Source organism: Drosophila sulfurigaster, chromosome X (assembly GCF_023558435.1).
Source record: "Drosophila sulfurigaster albostrigata strain 15112-1811.04 chromosome X, ASM2355843v2, whole genome shotgun sequence".
Classification (NCBI taxonomy): Eukaryota; Metazoa; Arthropoda; class Insecta; order Diptera; family Drosophilidae; genus Drosophila; species Drosophila sulfurigaster.
In genome coordinates, this window is record NC_084885.1 from 29,926,353 (window position 1) to 29,954,099 (window position 27,747).

The 27,747-nt window shown below is 38.7% G+C and overlaps 7 protein-coding genes across 7 annotated transcripts in view; 2 read left to right on the forward strand and 5 right to left on the reverse strand.

Moving 5' to 3' along the window:
- Positions 1-50: 50 nt before the first annotated feature.
- On the reverse strand, positions 51-1,792 carry LOC133848643 (abscission/NoCut checkpoint regulator). Its single transcript, XM_062284283.1, has 4 exons — positions 1,578-1,792; positions 1,266-1,510; positions 670-1,213; positions 51-482 (listed from the first exon to the last, which is right to left on the reverse strand). The coding sequence occupies exons 1-4, from the start codon at positions 1,623-1,625 to the stop codon at positions 213-215; spliced, it is 1,107 nt and encodes a 368-aa protein (XP_062140267.1). The 5' UTR covers positions 1,626-1,792; the 3' UTR covers positions 51-212.
- A 392-nt stretch (positions 1,793-2,184) lies between these two features.
- LOC133848647 (platelet-activating factor acetylhydrolase IB subunit beta homolog) lies at positions 2,185-4,242 on the reverse strand. Its single transcript, XM_062284288.1, has 2 exons — positions 3,492-4,242; positions 2,185-3,064 (listed from the first exon to the last, which is right to left on the reverse strand). Exons 1-2 carry the CDS (start codon positions 3,885-3,887, stop codon positions 2,783-2,785), a joined length of 678 nt encoding a protein of 225 aa, XP_062140272.1. The 5' UTR covers positions 3,888-4,242; the 3' UTR covers positions 2,185-2,782.
- Positions 4,243-4,716: 474 nt separating this feature from the next.
- Positions 4,717-6,874, forward strand: LOC133848043 (uncharacterized). Its single transcript, XM_062283408.1, has 4 exons — positions 4,717-4,949; positions 5,061-5,611; positions 5,677-6,433; positions 6,500-6,874. Exons 1-4 carry the CDS (start codon positions 4,867-4,869, stop codon positions 6,579-6,581), a joined length of 1,473 nt encoding a protein of 490 aa, XP_062139392.1. The 5' UTR covers positions 4,717-4,866; the 3' UTR covers positions 6,582-6,874.
- Positions 6,875-7,410: 536 nt separating this feature from the next.
- LOC133848649 (coactosin-like protein) lies at positions 7,411-16,814 on the reverse strand. Its single transcript, XM_062284291.1, has 3 exons — positions 16,355-16,814; positions 7,838-8,161; positions 7,411-7,769 (listed from the first exon to the last, which is right to left on the reverse strand). Exons 1-3 carry the CDS (start codon positions 16,403-16,405, stop codon positions 7,653-7,655), a joined length of 492 nt encoding a protein of 163 aa, XP_062140275.1. The 5' UTR covers positions 16,406-16,814; the 3' UTR covers positions 7,411-7,652.
- Positions 13,217-27,747, forward strand: part of LOC133848639 (chitooligosaccharidolytic beta-N-acetylglucosaminidase) — a 31,097-nt gene continuing 16,566 nt past the window's right edge. Inside the window, exon 1 of the mRNA XM_062284278.1 lies at positions 13,217-13,221. The gene's annotated coding sequence lies outside the window, so the exon portion shown is untranslated. The remainder of the gene's footprint in view (positions 13,222-27,747) is intronic.
- On the reverse strand, positions 18,794-22,649 carry LOC133848646 (retinal homeobox protein Rx). Its single transcript, XM_062284287.1, has 2 exons — positions 22,380-22,649; positions 18,794-19,721 (listed from the first exon to the last, which is right to left on the reverse strand). Exons 1-2 carry the CDS (start codon positions 22,584-22,586, stop codon positions 19,065-19,067), a joined length of 864 nt encoding a protein of 287 aa, XP_062140271.1. The 5' UTR covers positions 22,587-22,649; the 3' UTR covers positions 18,794-19,064.
- On the reverse strand, positions 23,022-25,895 carry LOC133848650 (mastermind-like domain-containing protein 1). Its single transcript, XM_062284292.1, has 2 exons — positions 25,352-25,895; positions 23,022-23,595 (listed from the first exon to the last, which is right to left on the reverse strand). Exons 1-2 carry the CDS (start codon positions 25,354-25,356, stop codon positions 23,412-23,414), a joined length of 189 nt encoding a protein of 62 aa, XP_062140276.1. The 5' UTR covers positions 25,357-25,895; the 3' UTR covers positions 23,022-23,411.

The window sequence follows — 27,747 nt, forward strand, 5'->3', positions numbered from 1 at the left end:
AAATCGTAGCAGCTCAGCTACGTTCAATTTTCAGACTCAGATTTTTGGATTTATAGCTAAATATTTACTTTAATATTGACAGTTGCAGTACATTGCATCAAAATGTACGTCACACGCTTAAAATTAGCTAATTTACTTTGGAGAATGTTACTAGAACACATAGCAAATATGAAAAACTCAAAAAATTAAAGTCAACAAAACAAAGAATTGATTTAAAAGTGATTCTCTTTAAATTTGGGCGGCACCGTGTATTTCTCCTTGACATGGACGCGATATTCCTCGTCGTCATCGTGACACTCGCGATAGCATTGAGCACAGAATAATTCGCCATCACAGCCAAGGCAACGGAAGACGGCATCCTCGTTGCAGATGTTGCACCACGGCAGCTCCTCAGTCTCCGCCTTGGGAACGGGATTTGGTGTCGTCCCGAGTTCCGCGTCCAGAGGATTTGCTGCTTCTGGCAGTTGCGATTCAGCCACGTACTGTAAAAGGGGGGAAGTGTTTGTTAATTGTAATCAGAAGCATCTTTGGAATCTTTAAAATATATCTACTATGCATTTCTTTGTACAATCCCTCACCAACTAAGTGAAAGCCGCCAGCTATACAACTATTCCCAATCCCAATTACTTAAAGTACTTTAGTCTTATCTCCCTCGACCTGTACCTTTACCTTTTTCATAATGTTTTGCAGCACCGTTTCATCGTTCTCATCCTCATTGTCGCTGGGCGTGTTTGTGTTTGATGTGCTGGCTCCAATTCCTCCAGCTCCACTGCCACTTCCACTTGCAACTCCATCGATTGGTGCATCACGCAGCGCACGCAAACGTCTCTCAATATCAGATATGGCATCGGTGCGCTCAACATCGATGCGCTGATCGAGCTCCGTTTCGCCCATGAATTGCTGGAGCAAATCTTTGATCTTATCTTGGTCGCTGCGTTGATCCGTCGACAGCAGCAAATCCTTTTTATCGTAGTTCTTCTGATGCGGCATGCCACTCAGTTCTGAAAGACGAGCGCGTATCTCGTCATCTGTGGATGCCACAGCCTTGAGATTCTGCAAACGTTTGCTAATTGCACTGTCCAGATTCTCATCAATATCCTCCGCATTTGTGGAGCTCACAGCAGTTGGAGCTGGAGCTGGAGTTGCCTCGCCAAGTAGCGTTTGGTTGGTGGGCGATAAAACAGCGGCCAACTCTTCCGAGGGCAGTACGTTACTACAAGTGAAAATGTGTTGAAACTCGAATGGGAAATGCTTCAGTAACTCACTCAAAAAGCGCATCGGCTGCCTCAATGTCCGAGCTCTTTGGTGGAAGTCGCAACTTGGTGACAAGCTCGCCGGGCAGCGCTTCGCAGTCGATCACTTTCTCGGCATCAGCGACCGCCTGCATTTTGGACAACTTATCATAGCAGATGAGACAAACGTTGAGCACCTTGTTGGCTTGCCGTGGCACCGCCATCGGACGCTTCAGACATTTGGCGCAGTAGGAATAGCCGCAGTTGGGACAACCGTACTGCAATACAACGAACAAAGAATAAATCCAATTAATACCAAACAACGTTTACTTATGTCGAGTTTACCTCTTTGCAGAAGAGACCATATTTGCGGCTGCAACCAAAGCAACTCATTTTGTGGCCAGTTGCAGATAAATTGCTGCGCACTGCGAAGTATTTGAGTTAATAAAATGTAAACAAAAGTCTCCTATTAGACCAATTGTGAGTCACGATATTTGGGCACAGCTGAGCTATCGATAGTTACGATAGCTGAGATTTTTCAATGTTTCTGAACATATATGATTTTATTTTCTACATGCCATCCGTTTTTTTTGAAATTGCTATCCGTAAAAACGTTTTTGAAAATTCTTCCAGCTTGATGTTGGAAAACATCGATTTCAAAAGTAGGTAATCTGTCATCGATAAGACAATCAGAAACCAATCTTCTTATCGATAAAACGAGCGCGCTTATCAATTATTTGCAAATTATTCAGCCCAACCCAATCAGTTGACTAGAAATGAAAGACAGAGTTATACTTAAGACATTTCATTTATTGCAGATTACAAGCAGCAAAACTGAAAGCCTATTATTATTTTTACCTGCCACAGATATAAAAATCTCATACATATTTCACATTTTCATCACTGTACGCCGTCTACACTCCTGGCGCACATTTTTCTTTTTCTTTTTTCATTTATACAGTATTAAGTGGGATTCTTCTGGTGCCTTTTCAAGCTTAAATACGTTTCACACAAATAAAATTACATCTTGTTGTATGAATATGTATATGCAAAAAAAAAAAAATTCCTACGCATTTTGTATTTTGAAGTGAGTCTAGGGGGGAATGTAAATTTCATTTTCATTTCTTTTCATTAATATGCATATTAAATTAAATATGTATGTACGCATAATTTAATATTTAATATAAATGCAAAATACAATATTCTCATGTGTTTGTATATATCCTGTATGCAGAGCAAATTTGTTTTTTGTTTTAGTTTTCTTCTTAAGCCTAGGGGATAGATAAATAAAATATCATTGTGAAGCTTTAAGGAAACTTGCGTTTTGTGTGAGTGAATGGAAATAATGAAATCCCGAAACAAATACACAAGTGAATACTTTCATTGCTAAAGATCATGCAGGTTGGAGTGTTGGATTTTTGTGTTGTTTTTTGTTTTGTTTTTCCTTTTTTTGGATTCATTGATTGTGAATATTATTAGTCTCCTTTAACTTTCTTGAGTTCGCGAATTGAGTTACGAATTGAATTGAGTGTAAGAGAGAGAGGAAACTATTATTCAGATGGAGTGAGATCGCGTTCCAGTTCGTTTTCATTGAGAATTTGTGAGAGCAAATCATGCAATGGTTCGAGTATTTTTTTGGCGCCGGTATTCGTTAGATTCTTATAGTCGAACATATCATGGTGGCTAATGCTGCCGTCTCCTTGCACTAATCCCTTATCGATGGCAACCGTTTGCACACGATCCAATCCCTTTGTCTGTTCCTTGACCAATTCATTAATCTCCGCATTTTTGTCACGCAACAAATTCGGTTGCTGACCGCGTGGAAGCAGCGACTGCAAATGAAATGCAAGAACAAAATAAGTACGAATAAGTTACAGTCCACACTATAATATACCCGGTAAAGGAAATTTCAATTTACTATTTCGAATCCAATTGAAGCTCTAGCTCTTAAGGAAACATTATTTCTAAACTAATTGTTAAGGAAAGATTTTGTTAGATATAGTTGGAAGAGATATATAAGCGAACAGACAGACTAATCAACAATGTGCATATCTAAATAGTTGAAAAGCAATCCAGAGATTACTTCACAGCCGACACAGCCCTGTTATCCAATAGTTACCGCGTATAGGAACGCACATAAAAGTTTAAATATAGAATTCTTTTTGCCGGCTCGATAAGCATCGGCTTTCCTACAATTCTTCGGATAGCAGGTCTGTATAATAGTAAATTGAAATGATGGTAGATTGGCTTATTATTTACCGGTAGCAGAATGTAGGCGCCTGGCAGTTTTTCGCGTATCTTGGCCACATTGGCGAGCAAACCTTCGGCAACTTGGGCAGCACTGTTGCTCACATTGTTGGTGCCGACGTGTAGGACAACAATTTTGGGATTCACATTGTCGAGGGCGCCGTTCTCGATGCGCCACAAAACATGCTCGGTGCAATCGTCGCGTATGCTAAAGTTGAGGCAGTGCAGCGGTGCAAACAATTGGTTCCAGGTGTCGGTGTCCTGCAGCGTTTCAAATATGCAATCACCCAGGAAGATCACATCCGGATCCTTTTCGCGGCAATCGCATATGAAGCGACGATGTATACTCAGCCAGCGCTTGTCTCCGTCAACATCGGGCACGGCTGTGGGCACAGCGCAGGGATTCATCTTGATATCGATAACGTATTTGTTGTCTTTGCTGTAGTTGTTGTCGTTGTTGTGGTTGTTGGAGCGGTGTTTTTTTATTCAGCATGCGGCGAATGCTGTTTGTTACAGCTAGTCTCGGAACTGATTGAATGAAGCAAATGAAACGAAACGATGTGAAATCTCTCTCACAGTTGACTATTCCAGTTCAGCGTCTACAGCAGAGCAGTGGGTAGGTGGGGGCACTTTTTGTTGTTTTTTTTTTTGTTGACGTGATGTTGCGGTTAAAGAACTTGTATGCAGAGCGCAGAGTGAAAATAATTATAACCAAAAGAATAATTGACAACTAGAGTTGTGTAGTTGCGTTCAGAAGAAGTTCAATTGAGCAGTTCATTTCGTGAACCAGCTGTGCACAAAAGAACTGAGGCCCTGGTGATGTGAGTCTACAATATTTATCGACTTCTGTACTGAGCGATTATTTGAAATACAGATATTTATTTGATGAAATAAATTCAGAAATAATTTAAAAGTAAGATTTTAAAACCTTTAAATAATGCAGCGCATTATGTAACATATATAATTCTTGATATATGTACAAATACTGCAGTTAGGCAGTCATCGATTTTCAAGTCTATGTAGGTACTAGGAATGTATGATCTCACGACGTCAATAGACAATAATAGCCTTAAATACAGAAACAACAAATGCCTGAATCTAAAGGCATAATTAAAATAATTAATTTTAAGTAAAATTATAAATTTAATTTATTTAAAACTAATCGATGCTTGTCGTGTATAATCGATATTTAAAAAAATGTAGATATCGATATATCGATAGATTCATCGATGATGCTCCACCTCTACTGCAGACGGCAAACCGGAGTTCTGTGGAAATTTGTTGTACCATTCATTTTTCAATCATATTGATTGTATGGAGTGTCGGATTTGCCGACTATAAGAATATTTGTGGTGTGCGCAAAGCACGCAAATAAAAAAGAAACATTATGGACGTGGACTTGAGCCTAGACGAAATAATTGAGCGTAAACGCACAAACAATCCTCCCCACCGGGCCAATGAGAAAAAGCTGTAAGTTGACGAAGAAAAAAAAGGAACGCTAAAAGAAAATGGCGATGATGTTGCCAAGTTTTCATTTGACTGCAATGTTTTTTCTTGATCCATCATTTTTCGTTCTTGCAGCAATGCCATTCACATGAAGCCACGCAAGCCGCTGAATAAAGCGGCTGGAGGACATCAGCGCAACACATTTGATGCACGCAATAAAATCATACAGAAAACACGCGCCAAAATCGTCGATGCACGCGATATTCTCAATCAAAATATACGCGACTCGGGCATCGATGCCCGCAGCATGCTGATCGAGCGGAAAAAGGAACGCATGCCGCTGCCGATGCCACCGATGCCAATGCCGCCGCCACAATCGTCGCGCATCCATGCGCGTGTTGGTGGCAACCCTGGCATTCGTGGACACGGTCGTGATCGGGTGAGAGACCTTGATCACCTGCAGGATGATGATGATGATGACGATGCTGCTGCTGCTGCCGTGCACAAAGGACGCTTTGGTCAACGCATCATTACGATGAGCAACCGGCCCGGTGGCTTGGTGCAAACGCTCTGGAATCCCAAGGATGATCTAGGCGGCTACAAGACGAGCCGCCTCAACGCTGCGGCCAAGCCATTTGTGCCACGCGGCTATGTGGATTATGACAACATGCAGCAATTGGAGGATGGTGAGTATGTCGATATCAATTGTTAGCGAAAAGAAGATGTAATCAGTGATGTTGCATTATTTCAGAGGAAATTGCACGAACACTGCACATGGGCAGCTACAATAGCGGCGGAAGCCAAAAGCCGGGCAGTGGATCGCGTCCTCGAATGGCGACGCATGGCGGCTACGATGGCTATGGCTTAGAAATGGATGGCGTTGAGATTACATCGCCTGGCATCAACGATGATCCGTTTGCCATTTACGAGTCATCGCGCAATCGCTTGGAGCGTCCAGCGTTGCCACCGCTGCCGCCGCCGCCCAACGTTGTTGGTCATGTGGGCAAGAGTGGGGATCCACGACAGCGCAGTTTGGTGGCCACATCCAATTTACCGGATTCGTTGCGTGCCCGTCTCTTTGGCAGCGAACCCGATCCTCGGGTCTCGCATGGCATCTATGCCAATGAGAATGGCAGCGGACAATCGAAAGGGCATGGCGGAGTTGTTGCTCCAGGCCTTGGATCGTTGCATTCGCAGCGTCGCAGTCCGCCATCGATATCGATGCCGTTGCCCCTGAGTGTGGTGAACAATAAGCCCGGCTATCGTTTGCTTGTCAGCAATCTGCACGCGAATGTAACGACAGCGGATATACGCGAGCTGTTCAACGACATTGGGCCGATGTATGATGCGCGTGTGGTGCGTCCGGGCACCGCCGAGGTCATCTACAAGTCGCTGGAGCATGCCGAAATGGCTGTGGATGCGTATCATCAGCGCGAGTTCGATGGCCAGCCCATGCACTGTGTGCTCGTCAATCCGCACTCATCGAATCGCAGCAATCACTCGGTCAAGTGAGTAAAGCCTCGTATTTGCTAACTCTTTCTTCTCGTGTAACTTATTGTTTGTGTTCTTTTCAGCTCTCGCACTGTGACCACAAACTCATCGGGCGTTGAGGTGGACATCGATGCTTTACACTCTGTACTCTTCCGGGATCGCTGAAGCGCAATTAACGACAACATTAAGGCAGCAGAACATCATCATCATCATCATCTTCATCATCAATATCAACAACGGGTCATTTAAAGCATCTTGACCCTCTACATTAATCTACAATTAAACCGCAGTCATGCTCATCATCAAACCAATCCACACAATCACAACAAAATACAAAAATCATATGCTATTCCTAGATCCTAAGTGCATAACAACACATATTTTGTATTGTCGTTGGCCGCCGCCCCCGATAATGTTTAACGCCAACTCAGTAAACAATTTAGCCAAGTTTAAACCAAGGATTTCACTTGATTTATTTATGTGCAACATTCGGAAGTAGCAACTAACATGCAACCCATAAAAAACATGGAAACAGTAAGTGAGCAATGCGATTTTTCATAGCGTTTAGCGGCTTAAAATGAATTCAATTGGATTTGAAATTGAAATAGAGTGAATTAGGAGCGAACTTTGAGACTTTTTTTTACTATTTCGTGAAAATGAATTATGAGAAAGAAATTATAGTTACTCAATGGAAATTTCTAAATTGTATGTTTATGTTAATTTTGAATTATCTTTTTGTGCACAAATAGTCCACAACTTTGCCATAGTGTTCAGAGTTTGTTCAGAGCAAACTCTAACTGGATTTAATTAATACAAATTTAAAGCAATCTGCAGCTTTCTAGAATTCACTTCTTGTCCAGAGAGGTCAATGAACTGACTTTTCAAACTCGCGAATTTCAAACACAATGGGCAAAAAGAAAAAAAGAAAAAGAAAAGTATCGTGCTGAATTTGAAATGATCTCTCATCGATGGCGAGTTAATAACATTTGATGGTTTCTTTTGTTGTTTGTTTTGTTTCTTGTTTAATTATTATTGTTTATTACATATTACATAAAATGTACAGTAAATATTTTAAGATCGCATAAAATTAATTCATAATAATTAAGTAAAAAAAAGTAGCAGAGTTAAGTCAGCAATTGAAGAGGTTGCACAAAAAAAAAATAATTATGAAGATTGTCAAGCGACGACGACGACGACAAAGACGTTAAGGCAGCTCTGTTTCTACTCAATCGTTGCTCAATTGTCCCGGATGCCAGTGCCATAGTTGGCGCCACCGGCACGATTCAATGCCTCACGGAACAGCTCAATGTCCAGCTCGGCCTCGACGCCCGCCTGCAGCTCGACGGCAAAGTTCTGGGCGAGAAAACAGAGAATTGTGTGGATTAGTTTTTGGATGCATCGAAGTGGATGACTGGACTTACATTTAGCACATCTTTGATGAGCGCCTTGTCTGTGGACATTTTGGCACGCTGTATGACGCCCACCTCCTGTCCGATCCATGTGAGGAATATGAACTTCTTGCGCTTGGAGATCTCATCGCCCATCTGGATGCGGATGTAGCCGAAAGCGCGCTCCGAATCGCCAAACTGCTGGCGGAACTCCTCGAAGCATTGGCCACGCTCATGGACAATGATCTGTGCGCCATCGAATTTGAAGACCGCCCACTCGGTGTCTGTGAGATCGGAGCGGACATCCTCGTAGGCCTCGCGTATGGCGTCCTTATCCAGTGATGTGGCCAGTGGCATCTACAAAGATTACATAGTTATTGTTGTTGTTATTATTGTTGTTGCTATTTTTGTGGCATGTAATCAGTGCAGGAAACAAAAATACGCCCCTTACTGCCGCCCCGCCCCGCTTTGCTGTGTTTTGTTTGGTTTCTGTTTTTTGCAAAATCCCAATTCCCCACAGCAAAGTTCATTTGCTTTGCCAGCCGATTTCAGATTTCGTGCTTATCGTGTGGGATTAAGGCTGATGTTTAATGTATGTTATGTTATATGTTATATACATACATGTATGTATGTTCGCTTTTGCGTCGGCGCATTGAGGCAACGCGCCAAGTGCTTTCAACTTGTCTTAACCATGGCACGTATCCGTCAGATACTTTTTTGCTTTGCTAGATACTTTCGTTTTCGCTTGCGTTGTGTTTGGCTTCGTCTCTCGGTTTCGCTTTGTTTCCGTGCCAAGAGCCAAAACAATAACAATAATAATAATAATGATAGCAATAAATTTTTCAAATCAATCACGCCAATGCATTTTTTTTTTTCATTTTTTTCTTTCTGCTGCACAAAACTCTTCAATTTGTTCAACTCAAGAGTGTTGCATAAATTATTCAACACACTGTGCGAATTTCCTTGAAAATTAAAATGCAATAAATTATAACGCAAACAGCGCAACATTGTCTGCGGTTTAAGCACAACTAACTTCGATTATATTTACTATATATAGTTACCTCAAGAGTACTCAATATACTATAGGAAATGCTTGGCAAATCGATGTGTGTTGCTATAACTATTTACAACAGCTAAGGTTGCTTTGGATTCTATTAAAATATATTATTAGTATATTGTGGTAGAATAAAAATACTTGATATGCAATGTCTAGTATTTCCTACTGTACAGACTCATAAAATTCAAAGAAAGTTGCAGTCATGCGACTTGAGCATGAATGTATGACAGTAAAACTATGGGGTATTATTCTTAAAATATACCAACTTAATGCTGAAATATACTAAAGAATATACCGAAATCCCACTATAACATTAAAACTTTGGGGTATTATTCTTAAAATATACCAACTTAATGCTGAAATATACTAAAGAATATACCGAAATCCCACTACCCCTTTTTAACAAAAGCCAAGCAATGCAGTATTATTTTTATAAAGTATACCAAATCACTAGACTACAAATATACCGAAAACCCGCTACCGTTTTTCAACTAGAGCAAAACAATGCGGTATATCAAAATGATTTACTGAAAATACTAAACAAAAAATATTCCAAAAATTAGCTACCAATGTTCTACAAAAGCAAAACAATGCTACCGTTATTATTAAAATATACCTATTATACTGGTACTGCAAAATGCAAAAAATATACCGAAAACAATATTTGGTATATCAATATACTATTACATTTTAAAAAGAGTATATATAAAAAAGAATATATAATGCAAAAAATATACCGAAAACAATATATGGTATATCAATATACTATTACATTTTAAAAAGAGTATATAATATACCAACAGACGTTTTTTGCCATATAACATGATTTTGTTAAATAACTTCAATGAATTTACTAACTGAATTACACACTTATTTCTTAAGGTTTGATTCATCATAACAGATTTGTAGTCTTCCGAGAATTGTTATCAAATATAGAACTTTTATAAGTCTAAGCTCTCCATAGTTTTGCTACTCAGAAACATATTGTAAAACTCTGTGCAGTCTCTGTTTGATTAATTAATTCTGAGAAGCGACCAATCTACACACATGATAAATGTGATTCAACGACAATTCACAATGCAAACCATTTAAATGAGAGCAATAGGCATGCGTTGATATCATAAATATGAAAACTCTTTATGACTCTAAACTCGATACAACTTGACGATGTTGACTAATCACAGATGGGCGAAAAAAAAACCATATAAATTCATCATTTATTTATGTATTATCGAAATGAGATTTCGAGTGCCACCAGCATCTATATATATCAATATAATTCAGAGCTTGTAGGTTGAATGGGAGCCCACATAATGTCACGAGTATTGCTTAAATAAGACTTTCCACAGATATTGCTGGTGCTTTGTGCATTTGGAAAGTGTAACTGCAGCTCACTGTAGTTGGAATTTATCTTTGCGCGGCTTCGGCTTCAATCAAGATTTATGCATTGTTTTGCTCCATTTGAAACAATTTAAGCCTCACAAATTTTTCAATCAGCTTGCGGGGCAAAGAAAAAAGAAACGGAAAAACTGAAAAACGGTTTAAACATAATTTCGTTGTCGCCCCACGAAACGGAGGCGAAGCTGAGCACAGACGATGATGTATGTCTACGTCCGTCCATCCGTCTGTCTGTCCGTCCGTCCATCTATCGGTCTGTGAATGTATTCTATTTGGGTTTTTTGATCTGCTTTTTGGGGACGAAGAAGAACATGAGATGAAAGATGAACGAGATGAACGAAAAACTGTCTCCAGACATACAAACATAATAATGCGTTCATTGACCGATTTGATTGCTGTTGTTCGAGAGTTGTGAGAAAAATCAATTAGAAAAGTTGCGCACTGAAAAGCGAAACAATTAGAAAGATGAGAACGGACAAAGAATCGAAAACCCCCAACAAAAAAAAAAAAAAAAATGGAAAAAAAAGAAATGACTTTCACGAGCGCCGATGACAAAACTTCGCTTCCAGCTTCCAGCTTTTTGGCTTCTAGCTTCTAGCTTCTAGCGCTCTCTCAACTCACAACTCTGGCTGAATTAATTAACCACAGCAAAATAAAGAAGCAACGAAATAAAGATGAAGATGCCAAAGTGTGCCAAATGGCAGAAAAGATGAAAAGAGTGGAAGATAACTGTTGGCATAATTTGTGCGCAAATGAGAAATAAATTTTAGTATTATGATCGCTGACGATCGCCTCAGATCGCATCGTATCGCATATACATATACATATACATTTATGTATCTATATTATTGTAGCTATCATAATTTGGAGCACCATAATTAACGGCACTTGTGATAAGGCCATTTGCCCGACTGAGGCGTGTCGGCTATAACCTCAATTATGATATAGTATTTTCGTTTTATGCATGTTTCAATTACATACGTAAGAAAGTCAAGGCACAGCCAAGGGTGCGGGAGGGGTGTGACTTGCTTTGACTTTTGCTGGGGTGCAGCATTGACGCAATCGTAATCTCAATTCTCTATTCTCTATATACCAGATAAGCCACACCACACCACACCACGACTTCGAAATTGATTTATAGCCTACTCAGGCGACACTTGTTCTTACTCCACGCCTTCTTCTTCGTAATTAGTGTTCTTGCACCCAATCTTTCAGTCTTCCGCAGTAGTTTTTCTAATTAATGTCTCACTCTCCTTCAACTACATGACGCACGTAACGAAAGTAACAGTGATCGATAGTGTTCGATATATGTTATGTATGGATGTTACACCTATTTGTAATCATATTTCTTATTATAACAATGTTTATTGATTATGCCTTTATCGCAAAGTCGCAAAGATTTGTTGCCAAGTGCATTGCATTTTGCTTAATTCATGTGACTTTCGCAGTCACAGTTATCTTTATCTAATCTTAAGTCTATATGCTGCTGTGCAATGTTTGCATATTCCGCTGCGAATCTGAAGAGCTTAAGAGCTAAAAATAAGCCAACTTATCTCGTAGTTCGTAAAATGAAGTGGTTCCATTAAAGAATAATGATTCACTCGAAATATTACTTGTATATCTGAATTCTACATCTATCATATACATATATATAATCTCTTTTCATAAGTAGTCGGATGTCCTGAAACCCTCAAGTTCAGTTGACTTTGGTCAAACAATTGTTTGCCTGCACTTAACAAATTTCAATTACTCAAACCGAATGGCATGCGATAATGAATAAATAATGTACACATACAGGAGTTAAACTATATATAGATTGTTTATATATCTATCAATATCAATATCGATATCGATATCAGTAGCAGTAACTGTATCTACATACTTTTGTGTGTAGCTCAATATCAGCAATTTGTTGTTCTTTTTTCCTTTGGCGTTGTGATTTAATCAAAAAATGTGCAACTAAATGAATAAAAACTCAAATAAGAAAGATACAGTCGAGTGTGCTCGACTTTGAGATACGGTATTATTATTCAAAAATATACCAAATTAGTTTACCACAAAAGTACTAAACAATATGTGCATCAAAATATACGAAATGATGAAACCTTAAAAATATTGAAATATACCAAAGATTATATTTGGTATATTGATATAGTACTACATTGAAAATATACTATAGAGTACTCAAATATACCAGATTGTCAGCCAAAGTAACTTAGACCTGTTTTTGCACCATTCAAAAGAATTTCTTAACTAACTTATTGACGCTGATTAAGAATATAGAATTTAATGGGTATGTGGAGACATCTTCCTTTTTCAGCCACAAAGTTATAATACCCTTCTATATTTGGTATATTGGTACAGTACCACATTGAAAATATACTATAGAGTACTCAAATATACCAGATTGTCAGCCAAAGTAATTTAGACCTGTTTTCTTAACTAACTTATTGACGCTGATTAAGAATATATACTTTAAAGGGTATGAGGAGACATCTTCCTTTTTCAGCCACAAAGTTATAATACCCTTCTATATTTGGTATATTGGTACAGTACCACATTGAAAATATACTATAGAGTACTCAAATATACCAGATTGTCAGCCAAAGCAATTTAGACCTGTTTTCTTAACTAAGTTTTTGACGCTGATTAAGAATATAGAATTTAATGGGTATGTGAAGACATCTTCCTTTTTCAGCCACAAAGTTATAATACCCTTCTACCCTGTGGCTAGCGGGTATAAAACCGAAAAGAACAGAAAACAAAACTCAAAAGGCAAACATAAAAATATGTATTTTTATATACAAGTATATGCACATACTTAGTATTTAAAGCAGTTTCATGTTGACTAATGACATTTGTGCGATAAGCGGCGCCTCAAATATCCCATTTAAATCCAATGAGACTTGTGACTTTGTGTGCAACAGACAACAGACAACAGACAACTGAAAAACCGCTGTTGGTTGAGTCAGGCAACAGCTTTAAACTTTGGCAACCGTGTGTCTGTCTGTGGCAAGTGCCACCGAAAACCGAAAACAGAAAATCAAGTGACTCACAGTCAAGTTCTTGGCAAAGGCAATCAGGAAGTTTCTATAGTTTCCATGTGTGCGTGCCACCGCAACAAACACTTTGCAACATTGTCGAGTGAAAATCCGTTCACACAAAACACAAAAAAAAAAAGTTCTCAAATTTCGCAACACTTTGTGAGTAAGATTATGTTTCATGTGTATGTGTTGTTGTTTTTTTTTGTTGTCATAGCAATATGTTTATTTATGGTGATTTTTGTTGTCGCTCAGGTATTTTTCATTGAAATCTGCTGCGAGGCTAATAAATATTAATGCCATACGCTGCATTCCACACACACAATGTTTGAGGTTATGTTGTCAAGTATGGATCGTTTATCCACGACATTTTATTGTAGAACATTGAATTATGATGATATCTGTTATTAGCACTCACTTCCACTTTATCATAAGGAAAATAAATATGATTTATTCCAACCACATAAGTAAACTAAGAATTCTGAGTGAGGTTATGTTGAATTGTATCGTATATCATAACAATGCGTAGCGGATGATGACGATGATCAATGTCTGCCTGTCTGACTGTCTGACTGTCGGTCTGCCTATAAATATCTCTGACGATTCTATATCTGTCTGTGCTGTAACCCACATGTTGTGGCTGCTGGTTGCAGAAGGTGTTGCTGTGGTTTTCGATGCATCCATGCATCCATGATCACCATGATCATCATGATCATCTGCTGTTAGCGATCAAGTCGAAGGGGTTAGTGGGGTGTTTGGGATTCGTTTTGTTTTGCATACTTATTTGCTCTTTTGCTGTTTCGAAAACACATTTTCCAAATTGTAAAAATAATAAAAATGTAACTGACAGCAAAATTCGCATGAATCAGCAGCAGCCGGGGCAACAGAAACAGAGAAACAGCAGAGCTCGCGTTCATTTGCCCCGTGACAAGTGTGGAAGGAACGGATGCATGGCCGGAGTAAGGGAGAAGAGGGAGAAGAGCATGTGGTATATTGGGTTGGAGGGTTGGAGTTGGAGGGGCAGACGTTTGTTCTTTTTTTGTAGTCGGGAGCAGTCGTTGTTTCAGTTTTGTTGTTTTATTGCCTTATTGCCGTATGTATTAATAATTTCTTCAGTGTTTTTATTTCTCTTTATTTTAGCTGAAAACACAAAGGAATGAACTTGCGTTGCAGTCGCTGTCGATGTCGATGTTGTTGCTCATGCATTGGGATCGGGGCTGTTGATGTGCCCGATGTGCGATGTGCGATGTGACTCACAGCGCATTGAGAAATGCTTTAAACAATAATAATAAATAAGAAGTTGCAATTCGTTTACCAAAATTGGCACATCAGGAAGCCTCGTCGCGTCATCGTCATATGCTAAGCAATGTGAATACTCTGCGAGGTCATTTTTATAAATATATGTCTATTTGTTGGGAATTTTAACGAAATCGATCAATTGATTGTGAAGATCATGGGATCATCCATGTAATGCATCTACTCAGCTGATCTGCTTATTAAGTTGGCTGCAGCAAAGTCTATGCTTATTAAGTTGGCTGCAGCAGTGTCTATGCTCATTAAGTTGGCTGCAATCACAGTTAGTTTGCCATTGATATGCGGCATTGCGCATACGACGCGTTTTCCCCCGCCTCAAGTCAAAACGATATTCAATATGTACTATTTTATTTATTGACATTGAATTGCTATTGTTATCGTTGTTGTTGTTGTTGTTGTTGTTGTTGTTATTGCTGTTGTTGAAACTCGCTTGAACGCATTTCGTTTCAATTTTCATGGCTCTTTTTTTTTTTGTGTGCGCTTTGTTTTGACTTATTGATTGAGTTATAACCGTAAATGGTGCGTTTCTGTTCCGACAGATTAAGCTTACATGCACACACACACACATACATACATAGAGAGGCTTGCCCACACTGGGGAGAAATTATTAGCTCTGGTGGAAAAAGTCTGTGATTAAGTCTTGACTCATGATGATTCCCCGTTTTTATGCAGCAGCCAATGAAGCAGCTGTGTTGTTGTTTTGTGACTCACAGTTAATCGTCAATCGACTTGAACAATCGTTATCGACAGCACAGTAGCTGAAAATTTAGCATTTGATGTTTTTACACGCATACAAATACAAACGCAGACATAACTGTTGTGCGCACAAGTGCAGCTGCGTCGGCGTCGACGTCGACGTCGCTCTCGCCGCCGCTGCCACTGCGCACTTGAACTTGATATGGCATTGTTGTTATTGTTGCTGTTGCTGCTGCTGCTGCTGCTGCTGCTCAACCCTTTTGTGTATGCTGCTGCAGCCTCCCCCGCAGCAAAGGCAAAACGCCAAATAAAATAAGAAGTAAAAAAAAATATAACATATCCATTTTTATTCTTATTGCCTTTTCATACTTCCTTCTTCGGGCTGTTTTTTTTAATTTTATTTTATTTTATTGTCTGGGCAACGGCACCGGCTGTGTCAGTGTCTGGCCCTGGCCCTGGCTCTGGTTCTCTGGCCGGTTCTTGTGGAGTCCAACACTTACACATACCCATGCATATACGGACACACATACATATGTATATATGTAAGTATGTATTTACACACTCTTATGTGTGCGCACACACTTGACTTTGGGCTTGAGGCTCTGACTGTGGCTGTGTCTGTGGCTCCAACATTTCGTGCTTCCTCTTCCTTTTTCGGGCTAACTAATGCGCTCTCACACTTCTTGTTGTGCTCTTCTTGCTTGCCCTCGCCTGCTCTCTGGCAATCTTGCTAGCTCGCTCTCACGCGCTCTGCGCCCCTTTTGTCGCATCTTTTACGAACCTAATTCTTTTCGCTTGTCTTAATATTGTCTTACATGCCTACACTCACATACTTAACTACAGTGTTCGCTCAATGCAGTGACTCTGACTGCAGATATTGAAATGGAGTTGAAGTATTAAATAAGATATTTGTTTAAGGATTTTGCCTGTATTATTAGTTAATAAAATCAAAGCACATATTCGATTCATTCTATACAGGGTACACTGTAGATGCATGTGTTTATGTTTATGTGTCTGTATGTGTATTTAAAAGAAGTGTCTCACCCTTCGCGGCTTGCTCTCAACGATTTGTTCAACTTCAATGCCGTCTGACATGTTGCTGGCTGGGATGCTGTTTTGTGTTGCTGTGTTGCTGGGTCGCTCCTGCGCTGCGCTGCTAACTGCTCTGCTCTGCTCGGACTGCAACTCAAGTGAGAGTTCAATGAATTTTTGCCGCTTGGCTTTGGCGTATCTTTTGAAATGCTTTTTTTTGTGTGTTTTTTGGTTGACTTTTTATTTTTGTTTAGTAACTAAGTACAACAAGAATGAAACGCGCGACGCAAAACGAGCTAAACGAGCGAATAATATATCACACGATAAAACAACAACAAAAACTTTAATAATATATGTATATATTTAAAAAAAAAATAATATGAAAACAAATGCAAAATGCTAAGGCAAAAAGGCTTCTTCAAATCGGAGTAATAATAAACCGACTTCGTCCGACTCGCACGAATTGTTGCTCACGAATGCGGGGCCGGCAGCGCGTGCAACTCCAACGAAGTGCCTGACGCAGAAGCAGCGCCCAAGCGCCAAGGCAAAATGAAGCGAGCAGCGCAGTCGCCGTTACTTCGCAGCCGGCATACTTCGGTTGCTATTCGGCAAGTGTTCGGCTGGCCGTCCCAACACTGAACAACCCGAGCGCAAGTGGGAGCGCATTGTGGAGCAGCGCATATAGTACATATACATACATACACATACATGTGTACCAAGAAGAGAACGAGATAGAGTTAGCGACAGCGACGCCACCGCATTTGGTTTTATTTTCAGTTTCAATTTCAGAGTTGAAAGTGCGCGGGCAGCGACGTCGCGACGTCGGCAGCGAGACGTTGACAAAATGTTTGGCCATCGTGTGTGCGTGTGCGTGAGTGTGTGTGTGCACACTATGCGGGGGCACGCTTGGCGCTGCAGCCGCTGCAGCACTCTGCAACCGCATTTCATTTATGGATGATTAAGGATTCTATTAATGCTGTGTATACACACAGAAGCATAACTATGTGTACATATGTATGTATGTATATATTCACAGTATATACATTTACTTATTAAATATTGCTTGCGATATTTGTGCTTTATGAACTGGTTCATGCATTGAGCCAGAGCGAAGAAAGTAAAGCGTTAAGTTTAAGGTAAAAAGAATAGGGTTATGTGTACCTTTTAGTTTCATGTGAGACTAGAGTTGACCACTGCAAATTCAGGTGTAGGTTTAACGGCATCTTCGGCAAAGCAATCAGTGCTTCATCAGCCTTGCAACCAGCCTTGACGACAATCGCCTAGACAACAACAGCATTAAGTGCAAGAAAAAGAGAGAGAGAGAGAGTCGCAATGGCAGACTGGAACGTTGCAATCAAGTGCGCACGTACTAACCGACAATGCCGACGATGCGTCTGTGCGTGTGTGAGTGTATGCGAGTCTGACTTGAATGCATGTTTCTGTGTGACTGTGTGTCTGTGTGTTTGTGTGTAATGCAATTCGGGTTGGACGCTTGCTAGCAAGGAAGGCATTGTGTAGAGGAGAAAGGAGAGAGGAGAGGTCACAACAGCATTGGGGCTTATCCGGTGCAGGGCTGCTTATCGTTGCCAACGTCATCCAAGTCGTCGTCGTTTTTTATCAAGCATAATGTGAAATAAAAAGTAATATAAATGACGCCAGATTGAGGCAATAGAATTCACTGGAAAACGAGAGAAATACAATCTCTAATCTTGTATCTGCTTGTATCCCGTTTTCGATTTCGTTTTCGTTTTTTTTTAATTACTGCATTTAGTTGCGAATGGAAGGTACATGTATTGGAATGACTAATCCGTGGAATGGCAAACAGGGTCACGTTATTTATTTGGAAACTGGCAACCAACAACATTGGCAATCTAATGGCAAAGCTGTTTTTGGCCTGTTATCAGAACACGATAATGCAGATAATACACATTGTATTCACATTTTCGCAGTCTGAACAAACAGTTGCCATAACACTTGCAAAAAAAAAAAGAAACAACAAAAAATAACAAAACAATAATCATCAGCTCAGTTAAGTTAGTTCATCAGACAAGGCACTGAATGAATAGCTGAGAGTTTTCAGCTGCTGGCCAAGCCGACAACCAAATGCTCTACTCTTCTACTCGATTAGAAAAATTTCAAATAATTAACAAACAATATTTTCATCATGTCAATGTTGTTTTTTTCTACATGAATTTGTATTTCAAATTAACATAATTAAACATTATCCGTTATGGAAAGAATTTCAAATATAACGTTCAATCCAAAACATTTGCCATTCGCCCCGAACAACATTATGTGTTTAATACTAATATACTAGCATTGTTATCGATATGTGCAGTCATGTGAAAATGTCATCACTAATTGTCGACACGATTATTGCACTGATCAACATTCATAGGTTTTATCAATTAAGCTGTTATTGTTTTTGCTTTTTAAATAATTAAAGCAAGCGAAAGCTTGTGTATATTTATTGTTATTAATATGTTCAGCGATTTGAAAGTGACAGGCATGGTCACACTGCCCAGCTGTGTTTAGTATGCAAACTGTTAACTTTACAGAAAACTGTTAATTTTACAGCAGACTGTTAGCATTCAAATGTATCGAAAATCGGCGCGCACATTTGAATTCAAATAAGAAGTTCAACTTGTTTCTTTTATGTTTAAATTGCATTTGTATTTCTAAATCAAATGAGAGGAATTTTAGGTATAAACAGAAATGCTGGTTAATGCACGCCATTCGAACTCTGTGACTGTGTGGCAGCCAAAGCCGCGGCTGCCGCTGCTTGTTGCTGCTGTTGTTGTTGTTGTTGTTGTTGTAATTTGGTGCTGTGTGAGAAATCAATGCAGGCGCCCGAGGTGAGATCGATTTCCTCGGAATCGGAGCCATCAGAGCCCTCATCAGAGGTGGGTGCCAACGCTGCCATGCCGCCCAAATCCAATTGAGAAACGCCATGCGAGGTCGTCTCCTTGTAGAGCTTCAGTTCTGTGTAGGTTTTCGATAGCTTTTCATGCTCCGACTGTCCAAGCGGCGATTGCTGCTGCTGTTGTTGATGTTGCTGCTGCTGCTGCTGGAATGCCGGATGCATCATTGTGAAATTCGCCGCAGCACTTTGTCCATTGGTCAGCGGCACATCGCCCCCAACCCCCGTCTCATTGCCCAGCCCATCCTTTCCAGCTCCAGTCACACTTCCCGCCGACGATAGATTCTCTGGCATTTGATTGTTGCCACTGGGCGGCCGGCTGCCGGCTCCAGCTCCAGCTCCGGCTCCGGCTATGACTGGCGGCGTGCCCAGGCTGAGGCAACGCATCCGCCAGGCGTCCTGCAGCAGCTGCAGACGCGCCTGCTTGCGCCACTTGGCGCGTCTATTCTGAAACCAAACCTGTAACACAGTAACAAAATTTGCTATAATTATAAATACTATTACTTTCCTTTACTATTGTTTAGTTGAAGCTAGTTTAGACAAAAGACAAAAGACTATAAATTCATTTGAAGCACTGAATGGTTTGACGCCAACGGGACGGCTACGTAATGTAAAGAAAAGATACACTAATTTATGCCAAAAGAACTTTGAAGTGATTATTTATTGTTCAATTTATACTTGTAATCAAAAAAATACATTCCACTTTAGTAATAATAAAAATAACTAAATGGGGTTTTTATTAAAAAGCTAAGTACGAGTACAAAACGAAACCCGAAAAATATATAGAAACATGTAAAAACCAACAAGTAAGAAAATTACAGTCGAGTGTACTCGACTGTGAGATACCCGCTACCCATTTTGAATAAAGGCAAAATATTGCGGTATCATTTTAAAATATACCGAAAATACTAAAAAAACAATAAAAATATACCAAATGATATGTTTGGTATATCGATATAGTACCGCATTCAAAATATACCATAGACGGCACAATATACCAGATTGTCAGCCAAAGCAACTCAGACCCCTAGTAAGTTGGCGTTTTTGCCCATGCAAAAGTATTTCTTTATTAACTTCCACAATTATCTGATCGCAACCAAGTTTTCAGGAATCATAACTACTATAGTAATTATTATATATACCGAAATTCGCAACTCTAGCTTTAAAATTACGCTTGTTATTCGATTTTTTCGATTTGCGGGGGTGAAAGTGGGCGTGGCAAAAATTTGAAACAAACTTGATCTGCGTGCAAACATAACAAATGCTGTCGAAAAAAAAAAAATAGAGCTCTATCTCTTACAGTCTCTGAGATCTAGGTGTTCATACGGACGGACGGACAGACGGACATGGCTATATCGTCTCGGCTGTTGACGCTGATCAAGAATATATATACTTTATAGGGTCGGAGATGCCTCGTTCTACCTGTTACATACATTTCCTGCCGGCACAAAGTTATAATACCCTTCTACCCTATGGGTAGGTAAGTAAGGTAAGTATATATAGCAATTTAATGCAGCTTAGTCGATTTCTTTACATTCCTGTCAAGTATTATACCAAGGAAGCCAACCTACAAACGGTACATTATCTGAGCAAAGGATATTCAGATTATTCCTTTGAAAATGCGGACAGAGAAAATCATTTTGGTTAAACTGCATTTCGAACAAGATTTGACGCATTTTTGAGCTCCCAATCATAACTGCTATCGATTGGCATTAAAGGATTTTCAAAAATGCTTTGCATAAAAAAATTTGAAAAATTTTCAAGGGGTAGGCATAGAAAATTTGTGCGAAATGCCAAAAATCATGGCTAACTCGGCCACTTGAAGGACTATCGCAATGTCCTTTGGACCGAAGATAGCTCGTAGCGTATACAGATCGACTTAAAAGGAACATTCTCAAAAGTCCTTACAACAACAAAGTCACAAGGACTTTTTTGTATACAGAAATTAGGCTCTAACTCGCCTATATCCTTGTTGATTCTGTCTAGCAGTATGTCAAAAAACTAGTCCCAATAAGGCCTATCAACACGCCAAAGAACATCTGAATCGTCCTTTGAGTTTTCGAGTTATCCTTGGTTTGGTTATTTTCAACATTTTCTTTGACGTTTGAAGTAAAATTTTGCTAGTGATGGATTCTTAGATGTTATTAGAGTTAGAGTTATTTTTTGTGATCTCAGCAAATTAAGTCCTATCAGGATACGCTAGGATATGGCCGAGAATTCGTTGGCTGACCCTCAAAGTACTATATGCTACAAAATGAAGCCTTCATCTTCATCGTTGTTGCGAATGGCATCAAAATGCCAATTCACCAGGTGGAATACCAGGCGAACATAAATCAGCAGCAAGCAGAAATGCAGAAAGTCACTCACAGTAAAATTACAATTATGTTGCATACTTTTAGGGTCAGTCAAATAATGTAATTCGCTTAAAATGTTGCATACTTTTAGGGTCAACTAAAAACTAAATTGCTTGGTTGAAATATGTGTTGCATACTTTTATTGTCAAATAAAAAAAGAAATGTATTTATTTGCTTGAATTTGTATTGTTACGCTACTTTAATACTTAACAAATCAAAATAACGAACAAAGGGAATTCAAATGAAATGGAAATGAATAAAATTTTGTTAATAAAATTCATCCTCTGTCAATTTATAAATTTGAATTGCTTTATTCATAATCCTCAACTTAAATAACACTTTAATAACGTTTTAAAGATTTCAATAATTATTTAGAATGATATTTTTTGAGGAAGATCGTTCATAAAAAAAAATTGAATGTAATATGTTAAACTTAATTTAAGAGAGCTTCCAAGAAATGGAAAAGAATTGCAAATCCGTAATTGATTTGTAACAAGTTGCTTTAGAATGCAATGAAGTTGAATTGGAATTGGCTAAAAATGTTTGAATTGCAATATCCCAAGGAATAAACTGTTAAACTCGACAGCATTGATCTGCAAACAAAGTTGATTTTTTTTGGGAAAAGTGATTGACCCGTCAACAGTATTTAGCAATTCCTGAGATTATGTAGAAGTTGTTTCCACTTTTCGTTTCGAGAGGAAAGTCGCAACTTGACATACATTAACTTTGAGTCGGGATTCGCGGTTCGTGATTCGTGATTCACCTGGACGCGCGCCTCGCTGAGGCTGATGCGCAACGCGACTTCCTCGCGCAGAAAGACATCCGGATAGTGGGTCTTCTGGAAGAGAGCCTCCAGCTCCTGGAGCTGCTGTGGAGTGAACGTGGTCCGATTGCGACGCTGTCGACGACGTCCGAACATGTATTCGGTGAGCAGATCGCCCGGTAGCGGCGATATAAATGGCCCAGCCATTAATTAATTAACAATTTTGGGCACTTCTTTTCGAATCGTATTTCACAATTTGAGTACTTGAAAAAAAAAATAGTACACAATTATTTTTTGTAAAACTGCACAAAATGTCAGCACACGATTTATGGCATCCAAGAGAAGCAAAAAAAAAAAATTGAATTGAATATTTGATTTTGAATTTTTTGACTTGCGAGCTGCGCGTTTGGCCAGCGACTGCGGAAGTGCTGGCAGCGTCCTTTGGCTTTTATCCTGCGAGCAAGCAGCAACAGCTTCATTCGCTGCACTCGAACTACAGTCGTTGTTTGCCTGTGTGTGTGTGTGTGTGGGTGTGTGCGACTCTCTCAGTGCACGTAATAAGTATGTGTGTGTGACTGCGCCTACGAAATGATTTCAATTTCAAGCTAATTATGCAATTATTTTCAAATTTAAATGCCGCATTAACATAATTATGTTAAAGTTAATCGTTTCAACATGTCGCCGTCTGTTAAAAACTATCTCGCTCTGGCCTTCGCCATGTTATCAAATTCGCCGCTCGCCGTCTCGCTCTCTCCATGGCCAACCACTTAGAACAGGCAGGTGACAAGGAGCGCGCGCAGCCTCCGTTCGCTGAGCTCGCTCATTCGTTCGTTTCTTCGTTCATTCCTTCGTTCGTTTGTTCGTTTCCTAGTTCGTTAGCTCGTTCGTCGCAAAACATAAACAAATATAACACACAACAATATAAGTAGTACACACACACGCACACGCGCACTCACACAGATTTGTAGGCATAAAGCTGAGTGCTCGGCTTTTAATGAGCACACTCTCTCTCACACCCACACATAGAGGAATCTAGCGATGCTGCTGTTGTTGTTGTTGTTGTTGCTGTTGTTTTGCTTGCTGCGTCGGGTTTTTATTGTTTTCTCGTTTTGACTTCGTTAAATTACGGCACAAGCACAAAAACCTTATAAACGTTGTTTCCTTTACGGAGGCGGGCTGTGGTAAACTATGCGACCGCACAGTGTGACCAAGCATGCTGGAAAGTAGGCAATATGATGTAAATTATGAAACTCGAAAATATTGTAGTAAAAAATAATATAAATATAAAGTAAATAAAGATTGTATAAATTATATTTATTATGTGCTGCTGACATAATTTATTTTCTGTTTATTATTTCTGATTTGTCTAAGTTGCCCAGTTAGGAAACAGTGCACCTATCTTTGTTATCATTTCGTTACTATTTAAATAAAAAAAAAATTAATAATAATAATATATATGTATTACTATATGTTCATAAAATAATATACAAAAATATATACATATAAGATAATTTACAATAAAATATATAATAAAATTATTTTACGTTGCTGTTGTTTTTTTTAAATATTGTTGCTCAATTCGTTAGTTAACTCAGCTTAAAAAAAATCATTATTTAGATAATATAACAATTTTTTTTAAATACCTTTAATTTAAAGTTTATGAGCGAATATTTTTATAATACATACTTTATTATTTATTATTAATTTTGATAGTTATCAATCATTTCTTTTCACTCCCATTTCTGTGGTAAACGAACCACTGTAAAGCGTTGTTAATAATTATAAGAAAAATATATATGTACTTTTATTTTATGGTAACGATAATTTCGACAAATTTAAAAGAATATTTGTATATTACTTATTTTTTATAATTATTTATTAATTTCATCACTTATTCATTCATTTCTTTTCACTACTGTGAACCACTGTTACGGGTTGTTTTTGCGCTCTGCATTGTGCACATGCACATGCATGGTCTCATATGTATGTGAATGCACGAGTGAGTGTGTGTGTGTGTGTGAGTATGAGATGCACCTGTAAATAATAAAATTCAAATCACTTAATGCTGCCAGCACCAGCAGAAGCAGCAGCAGCAGCGACACCAGCGTCGGCAGCAAAACAATACGGCAACACCCCGTTCACACACACACATACACATGCATGCACAGGCACACACTCAGATAGGCAGGCATATGCATGCAGTCAGAGTGAGAAGGGAATAGGAGGAGTAAAAATGAGGTTGCCACCACAGCTGGATGCTGGCACACAACAATAACAATAACAACAATGCATGCAAGCATGTGAGAGCGTGCATTTGTATGTGTGCGCGTGTGTGTGTGTGCAAACAAATGAAGGGATGTAATTTTCTCATTTGCATGCATTGTTTTACTCGCCTCCTTTGCTGTTGTTGTTGTTGTTCTGCTGTGTTGCTGTTGCTGACGTTGTTGTTTGTGTTTGTGTTTTTTGCCTGCGCTTGCGCTAAAATTATATTTATTTATTAATACTGAGGCATAGGCGTGGCAGCTACCCGCTGCCCGCCCTCCCCCCACACCATTCTTCTTCTACAGCCGCTTGCTTTCGCTGGCATTCCTTGTCTGCATTATGCTCGTGTTGTTGTTTTATTTCATTTGCTTCTTTTGCGCCGAAGCCAATCATAAACGAGCTCAGCTGACTCTCGCTGTGTGTGTGTATGTATGAATGTGTGTGTACGAGGGTTGACCAACGAGATGAACGTCAACGTTGACAGCGTCTCATTGAAATTATGAAAATGATTTCATGTTGTTGCCTTTTGTCTCTCTTTCCGCTGCACAGTGGGCTACATTTTATAATTTTCATATATTATGAAGTTCATTGAAATGAACTAGCAAGTGTTTTGATAATAATAAACTAGATATGTGATGGGTTAAAGAAATGTTTATGTTAAAATAAAATTAAATTAAATAAAAATATTTATCAGTTTAAATCACACTCACCCCATAGTGCGGTGTCAGCACATTCCGTTCTCCTTCTTCTTCTTCTCTTTGCCTACAACGCGCCATTTTTAATTTTGTAATTTGATGCTGTTGTCCTTGTTGTTGCCGTGTTGTTGTTGTTGTTATACTGTTGTTGCCGTGTTGTTGTTGTTGTTGCCGTGTTGTTGTTGTTGTTGTTGGAAGTGGAATTCATTAGGCAACGCGTTTCACCTGCGCTTCGTGCTGAGCACTTGCAAGCCGTTCCCCTCTTTCTCTCCTCCCTTCCTTCAACGACAAGTCTCTCATCCTTTCCCTCTCTCTCTCTCTCTCTCTCTCTGTCTCTGTCTATCTCGCTCTCTCTGCTGCCGCTGCTGTTGTGTGTGTGTGTGTGTCCATTGTTTTGTCGCGCTGATTGGTCTTTCACTTGCCACAAGTGCCGTTGTATGTGTGAGCTGCGCTACTTTGGTTTATCGCTGTCTCGCTCGCACTTACCACTCTATCGCTGTTAATTATTTATTTTCGCCAACTTTTGTTGCTGTTGTTGTTGCTGCATTTTGATTAAATATGTTTACAACACGTGCAACACAGCAAAACAAAATGGCGTCCCGCTTGCTGATTTCACATTTTCCACTGCATACTTCAGGGAACTGTAAATGTATAATCATTATATTTATTGTTTTCTATCTTAATTACTAAGAAAAGTGACAGCTTGTTAGATAATCGTTTCAATAACAAACTTGTATTTATTAAACATAAATTTCATTCTGCTTTTATCTTTATTTAGGAGCCAAAAATTATAGATTCAATTTTTTATAATTATAAAAATAAGTTTGTGTTTTGATTTAAAAAATTATGGAATAACACTTATAATTTAATTGTTTTTTTTTAAATATGTAATGAGTATTATTTTATATGTAATGTGTAATATATGTAATATGTAATGAGTAATGTAATATGTAATGAGTAATGTAATATGTAATGAGTTTACTAAGTGAAAAATCTGTACAACTAAATTAGTATACATTATAAAAAAAAAGTAGTACTAATTATTAAATTATGTTCTTTCATTTGCATTATATATTTGCTTAATGTTATTAGTTTTGCAATGTTTTTTGTATATGTTTTAAAATTCTTGTTGTTATGTGATATTTGAATTTATAGAATATTCTTGTTAATCCTTAAAGCAAAAAAGCGTAAAAGCTTAAAAGTTGCGTATAATTTAATGTTACTAAAATTTGATCATTCACCAAATTTGGATAGAAGCAAATGCAAAAACATCAAAGAGTTTTTATTAGTCTGAAATGCGACTCTAAAAACATATATTGGACCTATCTTTAAAGTAGAATTATCTCTAAGTATTTACATCGTATAATATGGACTGACATATGATTATCAAATTATGTAAATCAATATTGCAGTCTTATATTATTTATAATATATTCAAATTTTGTATTGTTTTGTATTTGTTACAACTCTTTGACAGCTTCCAAAATCATAATCAACCTGATAACAAATCGAATTTTTAATGTTTTTTTTTTTATAATTTAAACAGAGTTCAATAGTAAATATATTGATCATTTGTTTACAGTTCCAACTGAGTTCAATAGTAAATATTTTCGCTGATTTGAAGCTTATGTTTCAAACTATATTGTGAAAGCTGTTGGTTTGGATTTAAGCCACTTTTCAAAAATATAAAATTATATAAAAAAAATTCTTGTTGAATTATTCAATTATGCTAACTCATAAGTAAAATGGTAGAAAATCCATTTTCCGAATATTTCGGTAAACAAATAATTAATATTCATTGAAATTCGACGATCCTTGGATCCGTGGAAAGTTGCTCCCTTGAGGCAATTGAAATTGCCAGGACACACATTCGCTATCCTTGTCACACTTGACACATGGCTCGTCTCATGTCTCGTGTCTCGTCTCGTGTCTCTTGTCTCTCCTACTTGGCTGCGGGTCATACACTGGAATTGCAACTGCCACAGTCAGTGCAACTGCAACTGCAACGGCATGTGGCAAATTAGCGCTCAATGTTAACATTTGCCCACATTGTTACGTTGTGTTAATGCATTTGAATTTTCCTTTCCTTGCCCGCCTTCCGTGCCTCCAGGAGCCCAACAGCGAGCTTGGAGCTCACAGCTCTGAGCTGCGCTACCTTTATGGTTCGGCTCTAGCGACATTGCCAAAGTGTTCAACCAGTGTTCCATTCCATTTTGTTGCACTTTCAGTTCGGTTCTGTGATGCTCTGTCTACATTTTATATTGGTCGATAAGGTTTTGATAAAGTTCCATTTGATTTCTATTTTCCGTATTTCGTTTCACTAAAGTTGTTCCATTCCATTTCGTTGCACTTTCCATTTGATTTCTGTTTTCTATATTTCATTTCATTACATTTAATAACAGACTTGTACT

What these genes read in the sequence shown, in the direction of transcription:
- LOC133848043 (XM_062283408.1), top strand. Translation starts at nt 4,867, where the DNA reads ATGGACGTGGACTTGAGCCTAGACGAAATAATTGAGCGTAAACGCACA. An exon ending in CGGGCCAATGAGAAAAAGCT is followed by an intron (nt 4,950 to 5,060) that starts GTAAGTTGACGA and finishes TCGTTCTTGCAG; the next exon opens with CAATGCCATTCACATGAAGC. An exon ending in CATGCAGCAATTGGAGGATG is followed by an intron (nt 5,612 to 5,676) that starts GTGAGTATGTCG and finishes GCATTATTTCAG; the next exon opens with AGGAAATTGCACGAACACTG.
- LOC133848649 (XM_062284291.1), bottom strand. Translation starts at nt 16,405, where the DNA reads ATGTCAGACGGCATTGAAGTTGAACAAATCGTTGAGAGCAAGCCGCGA. An exon ending in TTGAGAGCAAGCCGCGAAGG is followed by an intron (nt 8,162 to 16,354) that starts GTGAGACACTTC and finishes TAATCTTTGTAG; the next exon opens with ATGCCACTGGCCACATCACT. An exon ending in TCATCAAAGATGTGCTAAAT is followed by an intron (nt 7,770 to 7,837) that starts GTAAGTCCAGTC and finishes TTTCTCGCCCAG; the next exon opens with AACTTTGCCGTCGAGCTGCA.
- LOC133848647 (XM_062284288.1), bottom strand. Translation starts at nt 3,887, where the DNA reads ATGAATCCCTGCGCTGTGCCCACAGCCGTGCCCGATGTTGACGGAGAC. An exon ending in GCGCCTACATTCTGCTACCG is followed by an intron (nt 3,065 to 3,491) that starts GTAAATAATAAG and finishes TTTCATTTGCAG; the next exon opens with TCGCTGCTTCCACGCGGTCA.
- LOC133848646 (XM_062284287.1), bottom strand. Translation starts at nt 22,586, where the DNA reads ATGGCTGGGCCATTTATATCGCCGCTACCGGGCGATCTGCTCACCGAA. An exon ending in TCAGCGAGGCGCGCGTCCAG is followed by an intron (nt 19,722 to 22,379) that starts GTGAATCACGAA and finishes ACTGTGTTACAG; the next exon opens with GTTTGGTTTCAGAATAGACG.
- LOC133848643 (XM_062284283.1), bottom strand. Translation starts at nt 1,625, where the DNA reads ATGAGTTGCTTTGGTTGCAGCCGCAAATATGGTCTCTTCTGCAAAGAG. An exon ending in ATGGTCTCTTCTGCAAAGAG is followed by an intron (nt 1,511 to 1,577) that starts GTAAACTCGACA and finishes GTTGTATTGCAG; the next exon opens with TACGGTTGTCCCAACTGCGG. An exon ending in GCAGCCGATGCGCTTTTTGA is followed by an intron (nt 1,214 to 1,265) that starts GTGAGTTACTGA and finishes TTTCACTTGTAG; the next exon opens with TAACGTACTGCCCTCGGAAG.